This window comes from Asterias amurensis, chromosome 1 (genome assembly GCF_032118995.1).
Source record: "Asterias amurensis chromosome 1, ASM3211899v1".
NCBI classification, from domain to species: Eukaryota; Metazoa; Echinodermata; class Asteroidea; order Forcipulatida; family Asteriidae; genus Asterias; species Asterias amurensis.
Genome location: NC_092648.1, coordinates 24,928,158 through 24,946,624, shown reverse-complemented (window position 1 = coordinate 24,946,624; position 18,467 = coordinate 24,928,158). Strand labels below are relative to the sequence as shown.

Sequence of the window (18,467 nt, the reverse complement as noted above, 5' to 3'; positions counted from 1 at the left end):
TGCAAGTCAAGATTAGACGTGGATTTTCATTCGTGTCCGTACGGCCGGTCGTGCAGTCAATGGGGAGAGGGACTTGTTTTACTTTTAAATTAGGCATGATTTCTTTTCCTTTTGTTTGAAAAATATTGTCGAAACACCCGCAGACACTATGAATTCTGGTGCCAGCTTTAAGTTGGTTCCGATGCCAAGTTCAGCAACACCTCTGTGTTTTGATAAGGAGGAGTTTATGAAGGTAAGTTAATATTTTTGTTAATAACTGTCCATGCATGATTTTATTTCAATGAGTGTCAATGAAAATGATAATCCAAATACTGACTGTTGCATTTCAGTCAGGTTGAATCAGTGGCACTCAGTGGTTTCTGCCCATGCAATCCTCATCTGCGGACCTTATTTCGGTACCCGGACAGTGGCTTTTCCACTTTGGGGTTTTCCTTACACAGTTCTAAAATCTAACTTCTAATTTTCTATCTATTTCTTAAATTGAACTTTCTTCATAACAATTAAAATCATTTACTTTAATTTATTTATCATTTATGAACAGTTTCCGTATCACGCCATCACTGTTTCATTTGAAATGAAATAGTATAGTAGTATGTAATTATACCTCAATTAGATATCCCTTTTTTTTTTATATGAGTAAAAAAGTGGTGGCGGTTTAGACCCAGTGACTGGGGAGCTAGCTTCCTTAAATTTTTACATTATCGGATAACGTAAAAATTTCGAAAAAAGGAATCTAGCGCCCCATTCACTGGGTCTAGTGGCGGCTGTGATACGGCGGCAAGTTATCCATTTATATTGCATTTTAAAGACTACTAGACTCTTTTGGTAATTTTCAAAGACCAGTCTTCTCACTTGGTGTATCTCAACATATGCATAAAATAACAAACCTGTGTAAATTTGGGCTCAATTGATCGTCGAAGTTGCGAGATAATAATGAAAGAAAAACATCCTTGTTTGAATATGTGAATGTCATTTTTAATGTGAAATTAATATTTTGCATAAGTTAATTACCGTCAGGACAACATCTTCTGCCAATATTTTGTACAAATATTTTAAAGTCAAACAATGACTTAAAAACGTCACTTGACTTGTTTCCACAGCTTGTAAAAAATGACAAAATAATTTGTTTGCATTACTTAAAAACTAATGTTAGGGTCATACCACCTTTAAAATTCTCACAGGGTACATGTAGTTGTATTATTTATATCTGCATTAAAACAGACAAACAATTAAAAAAACAAAAGGTATAGTTTACCTTGGTTATATGTAGGCTCTGTTAAAAAAATTGTGGTCGAAAATTTGTTAAAAATCGACCTTCAAAGGTTTAGCCTATTATCAGGTAAAATTATCACCATGCACAATTGGTTTTTGACTTACCTTTAGCCGTGACTGTCATATCAAGCTTTGCAGATTATTTTTAGTCATACTGATGTTTTTTATTTCCATCCAATTATCCATTATCAGGACAGCTTTGATGTGGATGCCTTTGTTGCTGATTGCAGACGTCGTGTCCAGCTGGAGACGCTAAGAGAAGACTTGCATATCTACTTCAAGTCTCTGAAGAATGCCATGGTAGAGCTCATTAACAAGGACTATGCAGACTTTGTCAACTTGTCTTCTAATCTGGTGCGTCTAGTAACAATTCCTTAAAGACAACATTTAATAATTACAACAAACACAAACAATCCCAAATTTAGGATTACAATATCCTAAATGTGATTGATGAAACAATTGCATTTGGGATTTGTAATATCGTTTGGGTTTCAGGGTTCGCTGAATGTTTTCAAAACTTTTTTCCCAGATTTTATCCTCTCTCGATTTGAAGAGAGAGGGCACTTCTCATAAATTGTTCAGCTGTTACTTTAATTCAAATTCTTTGAATTTTATCAAGTAACACACATAGGCCTAAAGGAAGACTAACTGGGTAAGATTTTATTTATGTTTGGTTTTAACAGCATTTATTTATTCTTGCTATACTGTTTTTATAAATGTCTACATTTTGTGTTGCTCTTGGCAAGAAATAAGTCAACTTGATAGGCCTACAGCTCGCTATAAATTCAATCTTCTCTTGTGATTGTTTTTTACTTCCAGGTTGGGATGGATAAAGTGATCAGCAATCTTTCTATTCCTCTCGGTCAATTCAAAGAAGAAGTCCTGGTGAGTTTCTTTCAAGGTGTTTTTGTGTTGTTGTTAATTTCTTGTTTACAAGTCCATTTGAGTAAAACATTTTTTTAAATATATAAAAAAATCAAGCATTATTTAAATGTTAGCTGCTCTAACTTGGGTAAAAACCAAAATGAATATGCTCTAATTTGGTTAACCTCTTTTGTAATTTAAAAAAATCCTGTTTTGATACTTTAATTATTTTGCTCATTGTTGAGAATTTGAGATTCAGGTAGTTTCAGATTGGATTTAAAGGTACTGGACTCATTTGGTACTTACTCAAAATAATTGTTAGCATTAAAAACTTACTTGGTATGAGCTTAGGTTAGCTGTTGATAGTACAAAACATTGTGAGAAACAGCTCCCTCTACCCGAAGTTACCTAGTTTTAAGAAAGAGGTAATTTCTCACTCAAATATTAAAATAATTCAGGCCCAAAGCCTTTCTCAGGCATCTGAGGTGTGCAACAAGAGTGTTTTTCTTTCATTTTCTTTTTTGCAACTTCGATGACAAATGGAGTAAAAATTGTCTCATTTTGTTGTTATTAAGTGCATAATGTTGAGATATACAGAGTGAGAATGCCGGTCTTTGACAATTACCAAGGCAGTCCAGTACCTTTAAGGTATTCCTCATTGTTGTCTTGCTTTTTACAGAGCGTCAAAATGGCCATGGATGACGCCATTCATGCAGTCGAAGAGAAGATGGTAGCACGTACCAGAATACGAGAGAAAAAGGTATGAATGCTTTTATCTTTAGATTCCACATGGCTCTCTTTTTCACTTGATGCTGGAGGGCTACAATAAGCCTTTTTGAGATATGGCGGACACAATGCTACAACACTTGAGGTTTGGGTAAATTTGTGTGTATCCCTATAACCCAAACAGTACACTCCTATCATGTCAGCCATACCTCAAACAGGCTTATTGCATACAGATTTCCCAGCGTTCGCTCTTAAGACAGGTCCCCTGTCCAAATGCTTGTTAAAACATCTGAGGACCAGTCAAAATTCACTCGAAGTGTCTGGCTGGCTAATTTGAATATTAACTGCTCTACCGGCCAAGCTCTTCATGTATGATACCCATGCCTACATCCTTAGAGATTGTGAAGGGGGTAACCCTGTTTCAGCCCCGGGAGTCGGTGGCCATGTGCCCTAGGAGATGATTGATTTGGGTTAGGGTTAGGGTTATGGTTAGTTGATTTGGGTAGCCCTCACCTTGAGGTGGCCATCTGGCATTGTGATGATAGGCATTTTTTCATAAAAACAGTAATGTATACCCATGAACTTTTCATAATAGCAAAAGCGGACAGACAAGCTAACTGATCCTGCTGGCCAGTCACTGAAAAAGTGAAGGTTAAAACCTGAATGGCCAAGTGAAGGTCAAGTAAACATGTTTTTGGGGTTGTGTGAGTGAGGTAGGTCTAAATGTGCTTCAGGCCCAACAGACGGATGACCTGTTGAGTCTCTTGGAAGGTTCTGTGTTCTGATTTAGTGGTGGTGGCTTACAGACCAACAAGGGTCTCTGTTGAAGAATCATTGCGCAACACTGTGAAACTAATACAAAAGAAAAACTGAATTTGGATTTTCAGTTATTTCTTTTGAACCAAACCACAATTTAGATTTTTGTAATCAACATTGACTGTTCTAAATGGACCCTTGGTTGTTTTTTTCTCAGGCTACTTTACAGAGGTTGATCAACATCACTAAGTCCGTTGAGAAGATGGAGAGCATCTTAAAGATCGCTGGATCAGCAGGAACAGAGGATGAGGAAGAAGGAGATGAGGAAAGCATGTGAGTTTAACCCTCCTACTGTGTGACCATTCAATATCGTTAACTGTGGTTTTGGAGTTGTATACAAGCTATGCCAATATGCAATAGATTGTGCAAGTCTTGCGCACATTCAAACACTGGGACCTGTTGTGTTAGAGTGGGTTTGTTTGTATGTTTGTTATCGTCATGCACTAAAGCAATGTACGTGAGACCAAAGTGGTCCCAATCAATGTTTGAATACAAGTAAAACCTGTTCTGTAGAGATATGGGGGAAATAACAGATACACAACAGTGTAAAAATGTTACAAAGTGTTTATTTTTTACTACTCTTAAATAGCCAGCAACCAATTTAGGGTACTCCAAAGTCCTTCTGGACAAAATGTGCATCCAATGTGAAGCAGTTAGTATAACCAGAAAACCAGTGAAAGTGTGTTAAGTTGCAAAGCAGTATAGCGGGTAATTAAAGTGTCTGCTAAGCAATAATTTATGTTCTCAGCAAATTTGTGTGAATGATCTAAATTATGAGCCTATGGGCCATTCTTTATATAGGGTGATTCTCATTTACCGAACATTGATTGAATTTTCAGAGAGTTGTCGGGGCAGCAGATTGAGAGAGTGGCGTCTGAATTCAACCAACTTCAATATTATGTAACGCAGAGTAAAGGGCTCCCTCTTGTGGAGAAGATCAGACCAGTGAGTAACAGTATCTGTTTGGAATAAACCAATGGGTAGATCTTGCGCATTTTTTTTCTCTTCAGAAGCATTGCTAATTTAGGAACGGCGTATCAATTTTGTTTGGCACTCACTCTTGTATGAAATGTTGTGCCTCCAGTGTTTCTTGTTGACAAAAAGTATGTTTTTAACCGCAGAATGATTTTTTAAGGAAAGTGCTGAAATTTGTTTACCGACACCGCCCCCTCCCCATTCCATTTCAAACGCATGGTCATGAAGCGTTATGTTGAACTAAAAAATACTAATGCCGTAACCAATCGTGTAGGATTGCTCCCGTACTTTGGCACAAAGATTCTGTCCATCTGTAGGTTCTGGCGGTTGATTGCAGGCATGTGCCCACGGGAACGTTGTTTTGCACCTAGAGCGAGCCCGACTTTTGAGACGGTCCCCAGGTATCAGAGTAAGTGGATAGTTTATACAGATCATGGCGGTTATGGCTGCGGCTTCAAGCATTGATTAGTGTACAACGTCCTTAGCAACACCCTTACCAACAGTCATAGCCTTAAGCCTAGCTGTCAAAGCTAATGGCTTAATTATTGTTGAGTAGTATTTGAAACTTTGCATGGTGGAAATACGATATGGCACCATGTAGTGACTATCTAAAAATGAGTTGGGGTGGTTTTGAAAAGAACCGTTGGTTCCATTAGTCATTACATGGTGTTACCGCAAACCTTTCCATATCGTAATTATTGTTGTTCTCATTCCAACAGAGGATAGCGGCCATTACTGTGACATTACAACACAGCCTTGAGAAATCATTCCAGGAGGGCTTAGAGACTGGTCAGACGGACATCTTGAAGCAGTGTCTCAGGACCTATGCTACTATTGATAAGATGAGAGATGTGGAGGCGCTGTTTAGGAAGATTGCTGTGAAGCCATATATGGAGGAGGTAAGATCCTAGACTAGTCTGATGTAGATTAGGCTCAATATAGATCAAGAGGTCCTGTCTCAAACCCTGCCTTGGGCTTCGTCTCCTGCTTAGGCTCTGCATGATGCGTACGTAGTGGAAATGCAGTATGAACCGGCCTTCAGGCCTGTACATTTTTGGAGCAGCGTGTATTTTGCATGCGGTTGTTCAATCATCAGCAGACGAAGCCTTGAGCCCGAGCTCTAGCCAAAGCCGAGGTTTGACAAAGGCCTAGATTTTTATCATGTATTTCTGGTAATGAAACCAAGGATGTCTTACAAATGAACCTCACCTTAGCTCGCAAGTTTGAGGAAACTGTACACAAGGGTGCCTGTTGTGAGCCAGAAACATGAGGGTTAATCCCTACTGTTCTACAATAAGTGTTCTTGGTTTATGTAGGATTTGAAACTTTGCATGGTGGAGATAAGATATAGAAGAGTTTGCGGTTCTTGGTTTGTTTACGTACTCTACCATTCTACCAACCCTAGTGCATGGAACCTATGGCTCAATGCCCCATTTGTAGTTAGAATCTTTCTCAAGAACACAAGTGCCGCTACTGGAACTTGGAACCCACACTCTGCTGATCAGAAGCACCAAAACTTGAGTCTAGTGCTTTTAACCACTCTGCATTGACACGCCACATTATTGGTTTTCGAAAAGGGCATTCATTTCTGTCCTTGAGTTTTCAATTAACCAACAAATCTTTATTGACGAAAAACAAATAATTAATGGCGGAAAATAAAAGTGTACTTTACAAGTCTTTACTCTTCTTATTATTATTGAATGTATAATTCCAACAGGTGATTCAAGAGAAATGTCTTCAGCATCATCCTCAGGGACTCAAGGGCCTCTACGCCAGAGTCTTGGATTTTATTCCCAAGCATTGTCGGTTGATTAGAGAGGTTACGTCCCCAACTCCAGGGTAAGAGACTCAAATGAAAATAGAAACCCTCCCCTTTGCCGTAACATTACCTAACTATATATATTGACAATAATTAAAGCAATGTCTTGTATACAAATATTGACTGCTTCGAGTGCTATGGTTAAAACTACAACTCCCAAAGGTGATCCCCGGAGTGTTCTATTTTCCTGAGGTGCAGCTGAGAGAAAATGGAACGGTCTGGGGATCGGTGTAATGTTAAAACCAAATTCATAAATACCTCAGACAGTTTCGCTATTCCTATTTGTGGAGAGCGCGTCACGTGGGTGTGCATAAACCTTTTGTTAATGCACAGTAAAAAGTGTTAACAACATGGGCATGACACGCGAGCTTATTAGACAGTTTCTTCATTCCTATTGGTCGAGAGCAACGGCCAGGACAGTTGTGCAACATCACGCGATACGCGCGACGCACATAGCATTCACTTATTAGGAGTTGTTTACCTGAGGGCGGCGGGGGGGCCTTACCATTTCATAGCTGGAATTTACCTCGCCTTCGTCTCGGTAAAATTATCAAGAACAAGGCCTCGTTGGGATTAAACCACTAGTTGAAAACCTCTTCACCACACATTGATTCCCTTGTTTACTTTGTTGTGTTCAACCAATTTGTTGTGCTTGAGCAGCTCTATGAAACTGTGTCTAGATGTCTTTTCCTAAACTCAAACACCTCATTTTTTGTTGTCTTTCAGTTCATCCAGTCAAGATGTCGTTCGAGGATATGACTTCCTGGTCAACGCAGTCTGGCCGGAGATTGCAAATAGTCTAGAAACCAGAATCACATCTATCTTTGCAGCTGGTAATCCAGTTACCTTCCATGAAGTAAGTACAGTCATGTTAGGGTACTTGGGGGTTCTTTCCACCACGAGCTACATGTAGCGTATCGCACCAATACTGGGTGCACTCAAATAGCTTCCCTGTGTCGACCCCTCGGTGCTCACTCAGGTGAGTCCCTGACAAGAGCTAATCGAACGATCACTCACCCTCTCGTGGCGACGTCATGTACCTGGGGCCAGCCCCAAGTGACACGATCCACAAGCAGAGCACTGGGGGCTGACTCGGTTGAGGCCCTGGAGTGACATCAAAGCTATTCAAACGCACCGTGGGGGAGATCGGGGTCGACGCGGGCATGCTAATCGAACGCGCCCACTGGCCAATCATGGCCTGATACACAAAATAAGGTTTAAAATTATGATCGGATTCATGAAAATTATTGGATGAAATCATTTCAAGAATGCTGAAGACTGCACCGTAGAGCTATGAAAACAAAGCAGAAACATCAAGTTAGAAACACGTACAGAACCTCATTCCAGTTCAAGGTGCTTCGGCCAAGCTGGCAAAATGTTGGCACAGTATTCCCCGCAGTTTTGAGACATTGCAAGGAGAACCCTGGTTGGTACTGATTAGATGGGATCAGCTCATGATATTATTAGTTATCACACAAGCGCGAGTGGAATACGGAAACCTTTTTTCTCTAAGCCGACCGGCTCTTTCTAGGTATTACATGGCCTTTTCGCTCGTAAGCCAACTGGGTCTTACGAGGTCCTATAAGTCCTTTCTGCTCTGAGCCAGCATTTCAACACAGTTACAATCCCTCTACCACTCGGTTCTGGGGGAAAAAAAATACTCATATCTTTTTTATTTTGTCTCAAGAAATATGTGTCAACAATGCAGTTTGTGGAGCGCTTTGAGCTTCAGTGTGGATCTCAGGCCAGTGTAAAGAGACTTCGTGCCCATCCCAGCTTCAATACATTCATGACCAAATGGAGTCTTCCTGTTTACTTCCAACTCAGGTCAGATAGTGTCACTGTATTTTGTTGTTTTTGGGGAAGGTTTAAATATACTGGACACTATTGGTGATTACTCACAATAATTATTAGCATAAAAACTTAAAGGAACACGTTGCCTTGGATCGGACGAGTTGGTCAAAACAAAAGCGTTTTTAACCGTTTTTTATATAATGCATATGGTTGAAAAGATGTTTTAAAAGTAGCATACAATGATCCACACAAGTTTGCCTCGAAATTGCGTGGTTTTCCTTCTACTGTGCGAACTATCACCGTCGGCCATTTATGGGAGTCAAAATTTTGACCCCCATAAATGGCCGACGTGTTAGTCGACGAGGTAAAAGGAAAACCACGCAATTTCGAGGCATGTTTGTGTGGATCATTGTATTCTACTTTTACAACATCTTTCTACCCATATGCATTTTATAAAAAACGGTTACAAACGTTTTTCAAAGACCAACTCGACCGATCCAAGGCAACGTGTTCCTTTAAGAAGAAACTATAAATAAATAGTAAACTTGCGGGTACAACCATGTGTAAATCACTTAGGGTGAGTGTTGGCTCTAAAAAGAACCGGTTGGGTCTCGACGTTTCGAACAGTATACTCTACTTGTCTTCAGGAGAACGAGCAGAGTATACTGTTTCAAACGTCGAGACCCAACCGGCTTGTTTCAGAGCCAACACTCACCCTAAGAGATTAACACATGGTTGTGCCCGCAAATTAATTATTTATTTATAGTTTCTTCTTATTTCTCAACACCATGCAAAGCTTCAAACAATACTTACATAAAAACTTACTTGGTAACAAGCAATGGAGAGCTATAAAACATGATGAGAGACGGCTTTCTTTGAATTAACAGAGTTTTTGAAAAAGAGGTAATTTCTCGCTCAAATATTTAAAGACTTCGTTCCTGAAGACTCTATGCCAGAAGCCTTCATGCCTGGAGCCTTTTTTAGGCATCTGAAAGAACACATTTGGCAGCTGCAAAGGTTTTATACAGGTTTAGTAGAGCAGACAGTTTTCATGTTTTATGTGATCAACCACATACATGAAATAACAAACCGGTGAAAAAACAACCACTAGTTTAGTTAACGGGACCAACTTGTCAAGCGTTTCTAAATAGTTGTTTGATAAGGCTTAAAGGCAGTGGGCACTATTGGTAATTACTCAAAATAATTATCAGCATAAAACCTCACTTGGTAACAAGTAATGGGGAGAGGTTGATAGTATAAAACATTATGAGAAACGGCTCACTCTGAAGTGATGTAGTTTTCGAGAAAGAAGTAATTTTCCACGAATTTGATTTCGAGACCTCGAAATCAAGCATCTGAAAGCAATTAACAAACAGTGGACGTCATTATGAAGTTAGGTTTTTTCAGTTGGTATTTACTTTGATTTCGACTTACAGGTTTCAAGACATTGCTGGTTTGCTGGAAACTGCATTGATTACTCCTTTCAACATAGAAGAAGAAGGTAAGAAAAACAATTAAACAACAAAAACAAGTCAATTAAAAACAAAAACAAGTTCCAGATATAATTTGTTTTGTTTACCTCCCTTTCCACCCCTGCAAAATATCTCAACCCCAAGACCACTGAAACACCTGAAATTCAATTCAATTCAATTTAATTTAAAAAAATGCAATCATCCTTTACAGGCAATTACAACAGTAGATTGGCTCCATATAGAAGTATTTAGTTAAGGCAAGAAATATACAATATACAATAATTTGAAATTATAAAGATAATGAAATGGAGGGTTAAAGATTTGTAAATACTCAACATTTATCAACAGTCGATTAAAAATAAAAGATAAAGGCACTGGACACTATTGGTAATTACTCAAAGTAATGTTTATTATGAAATCTTACTTGGTAACGAGCAATGGAGAACATAAGTTCTTCAAATAACTTTTAACATTAGGCTTAAAAACAGAATTGGAAATCTTCTAATGTTTCTGGAATCGATACTCGGGTTTGTGAATTGAATATTTGGTCATAGTCATGTTAGCTTGTTGATTAAAAATGATGCATATGTTTTAAGATTTTAAAGTGGTGCTCTTTAAGGGATACAAGAAAATGTGTACAGACACAAAGTATGGGCATCACATTTATAACACTAAGCATGACTTAATGTTGTACCTTTGAAAATGTTGAAAACTTTAGATTAACCCTCAACTAGTAGTTACTCCGAGTTTTGTTTTGCGTTTCTAATGAAACACTATTTATTTGTTTATTTGGTTTTTACTTTGAGCAGATAACTCCGGACTGAGGCTAAATGCTCTGCACACCCTATGGCAGTGCATCCAGCGTTGCTGGCAGCAAGATGTCTATTTAGCTCCACTTTGCCACAGGTTCTGGAAGCTGACGCTACAGCTACTTTCTCGTGGAGCTGTGTGGATTGATGATGTTTATATTAAAGAGGTAAGGGACAGTATAGTAATTTCATAACTATACAACATGTAGCAAGCAGGGTGAGATTTGTCTTTCTGTTGGTAGGTCCTTGTGTTAAACTATGTTCCACAGCTTTAGATCTCTTAAACAGCCAACAAGACTCTTGCTGTAACAATGAGAGGATTCCCTGCCTACTGAAGAACTTTTAATAAACTTTGTTTTAATAGAGACCTTTTCACACTGTATCTCTTATTCCCATGGAATACAGCCCTGGGAGGCCCCAGGAGTTTCTAACCCTACGGTTACACCCCCCCCCCTAAAATTGTATGCACACGAAGTTGTGTGCTTTTGGATGCTTGATTTCGAGACCTCAAAATCAAATTTGTGGAAAATTAATTCTTTCTCAAAAACTACGTTACTTCAGAGGGAGCCGTTTCTCACAATGTTTTATACCATCAACAGCTCCCCATTATTCGTTACCAAGTAAGGTTTTATGCTCATAACTATTTTGTGTAATTACCAATAGTGTCCACTGCCTTTAAGCCTTTTTATCTTTTGGCTTCCAATTTATATTGTCTTTGATTTTGAAACTGTGGAAACAAGCTCAATCGAACGAATATTTTGATCACAGATTGCTTCCGATAAGAATGAGCCTGATCCGTCAATGTCAGAAACAACCAAGATGGGAGCAACGGCAGCCGCAGCAGCTGAATCAAGCTCAACAGCTACTGACACCACCAAAACCACTACATCAGCTGCAGGGGCACCTGCCACTAATCCACCCCCAGTCACATCGGATCAGATTATAAGATTAGTCGCTGATGTGGATCATTTATGTAGCAAGGTTTGTTTGTTTGTTTCTTTGTTTGTTTTGGATGATTTTCCCGTCAAGTCAACTCGGCAAAATCCAACAAGGGGATGAAACACCAAGCTGGCATACATCAAAATCAACAAATATATAATATTTTAAGAGGCTTATTACAGAGAGAAAATTTTATAAATAGAGGTTACAAAAACACAATAATCTCTGTAAACTATAAACTTGCTGTAAGTAACTGCTTAATAATTGTTTAAAATGTGCCCCCCTCTTTAAATCAAAAGTAGAGAGAAATCACACAGTGGAATTTCAATAAAATGTAAGATGTTATGGTTTCTTTCATTCCATTCAGCTGGGTACAAGTCCAGGCTCAGTGTTTTTTTTTAATGTAATGTCGCTGATTACATGGTTTGTATGGTAATAACATATTTCATAACAAACGTTTGTTATTCACAGTTGAAGAAACATCCAGTTTATTATTTTACTCCATAATTTCTAAACCTTGCATTATGTTTATTTAAGGAGAATGGACTCTAAAGTGTAGATTCGTGAATAGAATGTACGAGCCGAAGGCGAGTACAATGTAGTCACGAATCTACACTTTAGTGTCTATTCTCTGACTTAAACTATTTCCCCCATTGGTTATGTAACACAGTTTCAATGGATTTGATTTCTCAATAGTAACAACACTAGTTAGTCTATCTAATTGTGTATACGTTGTCAAACGACGGTTGGTCACATTTTATGATTATTTTACAAAATATATAGGCATAATTTAGTGCTTGCAACATTTTTGAGTACAACATCAGTTTGCTCAGCTAACAATAAGTTGTGTTACTAAAGTGAGTGTTCTTAGCTGGAAAATGTTATTGTAAATTGAAAGATAATATATTTTCAGCTATGTTTTTTTGCACTTTTGGTTATCTTTCATTTTGGAAAGACAGTAATTTTCAAGTTGAACTGTTTACTTAAGTTTGTAATGAATCTACACTCAACTGTAGATTATGTTACGAATCTACACTTAAGTGTAGATTCGTAACAAATGTATCCATTCGTAAAAATAATCTACACTTTCAACAATAGAGTGACGTAACAGAAATAGTTTAGCTCAAGATAACACCAGACCCAACTTTCACGTTTGTTTTATATTTCAGTTGCCTGATCTATTCGATGGTGTCATAACACCAAGACTCGTTGCAATCAATTGCAAGTGTGTTGACGTCCTCTCTGGTAAGAACACTTTCTGCCCGGGTAGTAGTTAATAAGCAGGACAGTTCTTTTGAGAACTTAGAAGTCTCCCGAACAATGCGGTAAATCTACTCTATAGTAGAATATAATGCAAGACAAGTTCTCAAAAGAACAAATCTACCTGGCAAGTAGATACACACATGGTGTTACCGCAAACCAAATATATTACCTCACCATGCAATGCCTCAAATCCCAAATAAAAACAATTTTATTATTGGTTTAGTCCTTTCAAAACGAGGGCTGAAATTTACACCAAAATGAAGATAAATATTCGCAAACAACCATTTTCCCCCCTCATATTCACCCACCATTCTGGTGAGACATAATTGTTTTCATTTAGGCATCGGTGATAAGAATACAAATTGGTTTTTACCCTTAACCCTTGTCCTTCAGAACTTGGGACAGTATCGAGTATACGGTGCTTCATACACATCAGTTTCAAACCAGAATACAGGCCTAAGACTTCATGGAGGCAACAAAGGCGATTGCCTCCATGCCCCTGGTCACTGCCTTGGTGCCCTTGAAATGCTCCAGGGAGATTTACAATTTCCCAACAGGGTGCCCTTTACCAAGGAAAAAAATGCCTAGGTGCCCTTGCCCTTTCAAAATTGAAGCATACAGACCTTAAAATATAACTTAAGCATCTTATCTCCACATTCAGAAACTCTATTGGGGTATTGAAATGTGAACAGCAGAAAGATGAATAATTTGGAGATAATAAAACGTGTCTTTTGTTTGGTCTTTCCTCAGTTGCATTTCAAGAATCCACGGAGGATTTGTCCAAAAGGCAGGAAGCATTTGGTGAGTTCATCACCCGAGGCGTCTGCAGCCAGTGCGCTGTACATCTGAAATCAGCCAATGACATTCCTCGTCTCTACAGAAGGACCAATAAGGAGGTTCGTTTCATCAGGGTCTTTGGTATTATTTCTTTTCTGGTAATGAAGCAAAGGAGCCCTCAAAGGTGTCTAGCACTTTAACCGTTAGTCCTGAAGAAACCTGTTATGAAAAAGTACTGCCGAAATTTCAGTTTTAGATAATAATAATAACACTTGGTTCTTATACAGCACTTTATCACACCTGTCAAAGTGCACAGTAACTTGTTCCTGCAAGGTATGTGGATCTGCGATTTTGAAGTATGATACATATACCTTGAAAGCACCGAGTAATAATTTACTAGGTGCTGTTGCGCAGTATGCAGCCATTCAAATCAGGAATACCAGGACGAACCTCTTCTCTTTTCGGTGTGCATTACACAACACACGGGACTAACAGCTTTGCGTCTCATCCGAAGGATGACGCAATGTTTAAGTTTCTTGCTTAAGGACACAAGTGTCACGGCTGGGACTCAAACTGTACTCTGATTAACGTGCCGACACTCTACCAACTGAGCTATCTAGCCCCTATGTTGATGGTTTCCCTATTTTATCAGTATCTTTGTTTTTAAAGAAAATCAATTCCAATAAAAAGATGAGATTAAGTTTGCGTTATTTTCCCACAGCTCCCCAACAAACCATCAGCTTATGTTAGTAACACGCTGAAACCGTTGCAGCTATTTGTTGAAGACCACAGAGGAACTCTGACTGAAGAGAGAAGACGTCTTTGGCTCATTAGTATCCTGACAAACATCTGCAAGGGGTGAGTACCAGAGTCCATCAGAGTATGAACCCTAACCTTGGAAGGAAAGTTACGTCGTAACTGATCTTATAAAGCGATCCCTAAGATAGGGTGCAATCAATTAGCTTCCCTGTGTCCACCCCGCGGTGCTCATTCGGGTGAGCCCCTGACAAGAGCTAACCGAACGATCACTCACCCTCTCGTGGTGACTCCATGCACCAGAGGCCAGCCCCCAAGTGACCCACTCCACAAGCAGGGCTTGTGGGGCGGACCCAGGTGAGCCCCTGGACTGATGTCAAAGCTAGTCGGACGTACCGGGGGCAGATCAGGGTCAACCCGGGGAAGCTAATCAAACACACCCATAGTTAATAGCAGTCTGGGAAATCCCAGGATATGAGGCTTTTTTTACATCATTATCAAGGTTACAGTTCCTTAGAGAGTTAACTGAGGCTTATGCACTAAAAAAGTGGAATGCTTGATTTTTCAACATGGCCCTGATATTCTTTTTGTCACGGTTTTATTCCCTTATTCACAACAGCAGTAGACAATTTTAGTGGTCAGACAGTAGGAGGATTGACTGTACTGTGCAGTTGCAGCCATTGGCCTGGTTACCAGTCTTTTCATTTCATCTATTTCTTTGGTTCTGTGTACAAACTTGATTGTTGTTTGCTTTGAGGAGCATGAAATAATCCAAAATTTTTTGTTAAGTAGGATGTTTCAAATTCTTCTTGTAATTTTTAAACATCACAGTTACCTGATCATCAGCACAGAGCTCCTCTCCTCCGTTAAGAAGATGGAAGACAGCCTGAAAAGACTCAAGGCGCTGCGTAAGACGGACGCAGCAGCGGCTACCACCCAGCAGGGCACCAGTGATGATGATAAGATTCGACTCCAGCTTGCTCTGGACGTGCGCTTCTTTGGTGAACAGGTAACGGCACGGTTTTTAATGAACAGGTGGCAGTTAAGGAATAGACCCTACAAGTCCTGCGCGTATTTAAACATTTTGAATGCTGCAGCACCCCCAACATTGTAGATGGGGATGCTGGAATATACTGCGGCACCTCCTACTTTTTTAACGTAATGCCCATTGCTATAAAAGAACTGTTCTTAGTTAAAGGCACTGTACACGTTTGGTAATTGTCAAAGACAAGTGTTCTCAGTTGGTGTACCCCATCATCAGCATAAATTAACAAGCCTGTGAAAATTTGGGCTCAATTGGTCATCGAAAATGCGAGAAAATGATGAAAGAAAAAAAACCTTGTTGGACGAATTTGTGTGCTTTCAGATAGGAATAAAAGACTTCTGGCTAGAAGTCTTTTAATATTTTAGTGAGAAATTACCTCTTTCTCAAAAACTATGTTACTTCAGAGGGAGCCGTTTTTCACAATGTGTTTTATACTATCAACAGCTCTCCAATGCTTGTTACCTAGTCGGTTTTTAAGTTAATATTTGTTTTGAGTAATTGCCAAACGTGTACCTTCCCTTAATTGCAAGGGTTGTGGGTTTGAATCCCACCCGAGTAATATGCCTGTGATTTTTTTCACAGAGCTCGGGACAACAGTGCTAACACACATCGGTGTATATAGGTGAACAAAACAATTGAAACAAACAATATTTTCTTTGTTTGCAGATCCAGTCGATGGGAGTATCTAGCGATAATATTCAACCATATCAAGAACTCCTTGAGCTTGTCTCCTCGACTGTCAATCAGATTCTATCATGAAATTGAAGTGATCGAGGAGATTCACCAGAAGCAGGGTTTCCGCAGCCAGGAAATCTGGAACACGGAACTCTCATAAGAGACATTTGTGGCTGTTTGTTAAGGCAGCATGACTTTTGGTAATGGACTTTGATCAACTACATCTAAGCAACTTAACTTGCTTTCAACAGACATTTTGGTGAACTTATAAACTCTTCAGGATCCCTATTACGTATGTGAATTTTCAATAGTTGGAAGCAATAATGTTTTTCATATTAATATTGCCTTAAAAGGCATGTTTGTTATTAAATGGGGTGTCGTGGTTGAGTGTACTTGGACTCAAACTCTAGAGTTGTCAGAAGGTTGGTTTGGGCTCTCTCTGTTGCTTTTATGACCTTTAGCAAGAGACTTAAACCATTATAGTAGCGTATCACAATATAGTGCGCCCTCTATAGGCTCCTCCGGAGAGGTCAACCTTCCAAATGGTCTTAAAATTTCAATTGGGGTTGAAACAAAAAAAATTCTACTACTGTTGGCTGTTGGATTTGAACCATTGACCTCCAGATTAATGTGGCGGTGCTCTACCAACTGAGCTATATAGCTATATGTTGGTGGTCTCCCAACTTTGTCAATAGGGAGCTTTCGAAAAGCGATGATAGGAGCGAGGTGATGGTAAAAAATTTCTAAGCGTATTTTTTTCCCCAGGGAGGATGAGGCCTCTTAGCATCAAGTGGCGTGTTTTACCTACTTTCTCACGTGGTGTAATTCCAACCAAGCATGCACTCAGTGGTGTTGTGAACAAAGACGAAACGAACATGTTAACGCATAGAGCTTGCATGGAGACACAGTACATGTATGAGTACAGGGTACTCTAGACACGCTTGGTTGGTTGCGCCCATGTGAGAAAGAAGGTCAAACACTTTTATGCTAAGTGGCCTCATCTTTCCTGCGGAAAAAATATGCGATAAGGGATTACTGATTATAATAATGATCAGTGTAAGGGAGCAAAAAAATTGATCGGCGTATGCGCCAACCTGAACTAGTCTCCAGCCTACAGAGTTTGAAAACAATTTCGGGTTGAAACAACATCCGGTCTGTAAGCACGACCGAGTGGTGTCATTTGTACACGTTGTTATCGTTGTTAAGCACTGCAGTAAACCGTGTTAGACTTGATTGTCACCGTCCGGTCCACAACATACAGGACGGGAGCGCTTGAGCGTGAGCATCTGGACCACAGCGTTATGCTACATTCTGACTGTGTGTCTATCGTCTCGAAATCCAAAGCTCCCTAATATCTTTGTTTAGGGTGCCAGTCAGAAGCTATACAACTATTTGCTGCCGTGTAGCGAGGGATCACACCCAAGTGGTACAACCTGGGTTGAACATCGGTTCAAATCTCGCTCTAATTGTTCAACCCCAAAATATTTAAACATTTACCCAGTCAGTTTCCCTTGTGGTTTAGGCATATAACTTAATTTAGGAATACTGAAAAATCAGCAGTGAGCGTGGTGTAATTTTGTCAAAGAGTTGGGAACAATATGATACTGTGAAACTGCACAGGTTGTGAATAGTGGCAGTACAGCATGTCTCTGTGTTCTGTGTAGATGATTTGACCATATTTGTTGCATTAGCCTCTCATGGTTCAAAACACACAAGGCTTTTTGCTGAAGAAGTATTTCCAGCTCAGAAGTTTCTGACAAGTTTATGACAAGACAAAGAAAATCACAAAGTGAATTTAACAATTTCAGTTAGTTTAATTAATTTTTGCAATTAAGATCTGACAATGTACATTTTTTACAATTAAGAATTAAATGAAAAACAATGAGGAACAAATTAAATGACTTGGATTATATTAAAATATATATTTTTATTTTATTTTTCAGGGGTTTGACTCTTGTTGATTTAGAAACGACATTTAGTTTTCAAACTGATGTGCATACTCATCTGCTTAATTTTTAATTTGACGACACAAGAAAAGGAATGCTAGTATAAAATACTAATACAATATTTTATACAGTTTGTAACTCTCCATGCCAAAATCCAGGCACCTACTCTTAAAACTAAAGATTGGCTGGTTATGCTTGTCAAAGAAATGAGAAGAAGAGCTTTTAATACAGATGAGAAATTTTATCCCAATTTTGACTTGTTAAAATCTGCCTGGTACAACTCAAAGTCAATAGTATATTGTCTTACATGTAAGAGTGATAAGGCCCTTTCGTTATAACATATGGGGGGGGGGGCACATGTGCGATTTATGAAACTTTTTTAAAACATGACAGGAATTGTACATGTGCCACGTTGGCGCTGAAAGAGTTAACACTTTCTTTTCCCTCATGTGCAGAAGTATATTAACAATGCACGCCCTCCATTGGTGGAATAAGCAGGTATTCTGCGCGGAGCAATTC

The 18,467-nt window shown here is 39.1% G+C and overlaps 1 protein-coding gene across 1 annotated transcript; it reads left to right on the top strand.

The window, feature by feature from the left end:
- The first annotated feature begins 47 nt into the window (after positions 1-47).
- Positions 48-18,464, top strand: LOC139934132 (conserved oligomeric Golgi complex subunit 2-like). Its single transcript, XM_071928430.1, has 18 exons — positions 48-232; positions 1,465-1,626; positions 2,092-2,157; positions 2,816-2,896; positions 3,836-3,951; positions 4,518-4,623; positions 5,373-5,552; positions 6,371-6,492; positions 7,199-7,328; positions 8,160-8,299; positions 9,703-9,767; positions 10,548-10,714; positions 11,316-11,528; positions 12,656-12,731; positions 13,500-13,645; positions 14,248-14,384; positions 15,114-15,291; positions 15,994-18,464. Exons 1-18 carry the CDS (start codon positions 149-151, stop codon positions 16,084-16,086), a joined length of 2,262 nt encoding a protein of 753 aa, XP_071784531.1. The 5' UTR covers positions 48-148; the 3' UTR covers positions 16,087-18,464.
- Positions 18,465-18,467: the final 3 nt, after the last annotated feature.

Excerpts from the sequence above, each read along its gene's own strand:
- LOC139934132 (XM_071928430.1), top strand. The coding sequence starts at position 149 with ATGAATTCTGGTGCCAGCTTTAAGTTGGTTCCGATGCCAAGTTCAGCA. Across the intron at positions 2,897-3,835 it reads CCAGAATACGAGAGAAAAAG|GCTACTTTACAGAGGTTGAT; the intron begins GTATGAATGCTT and ends TTTTTTTCTCAG. Across the intron at positions 11,529-12,655 it reads TGGATCATTTATGTAGCAAG|TTGCCTGATCTATTCGATGG; the intron begins GTTTGTTTGTTT and ends TTTATATTTCAG.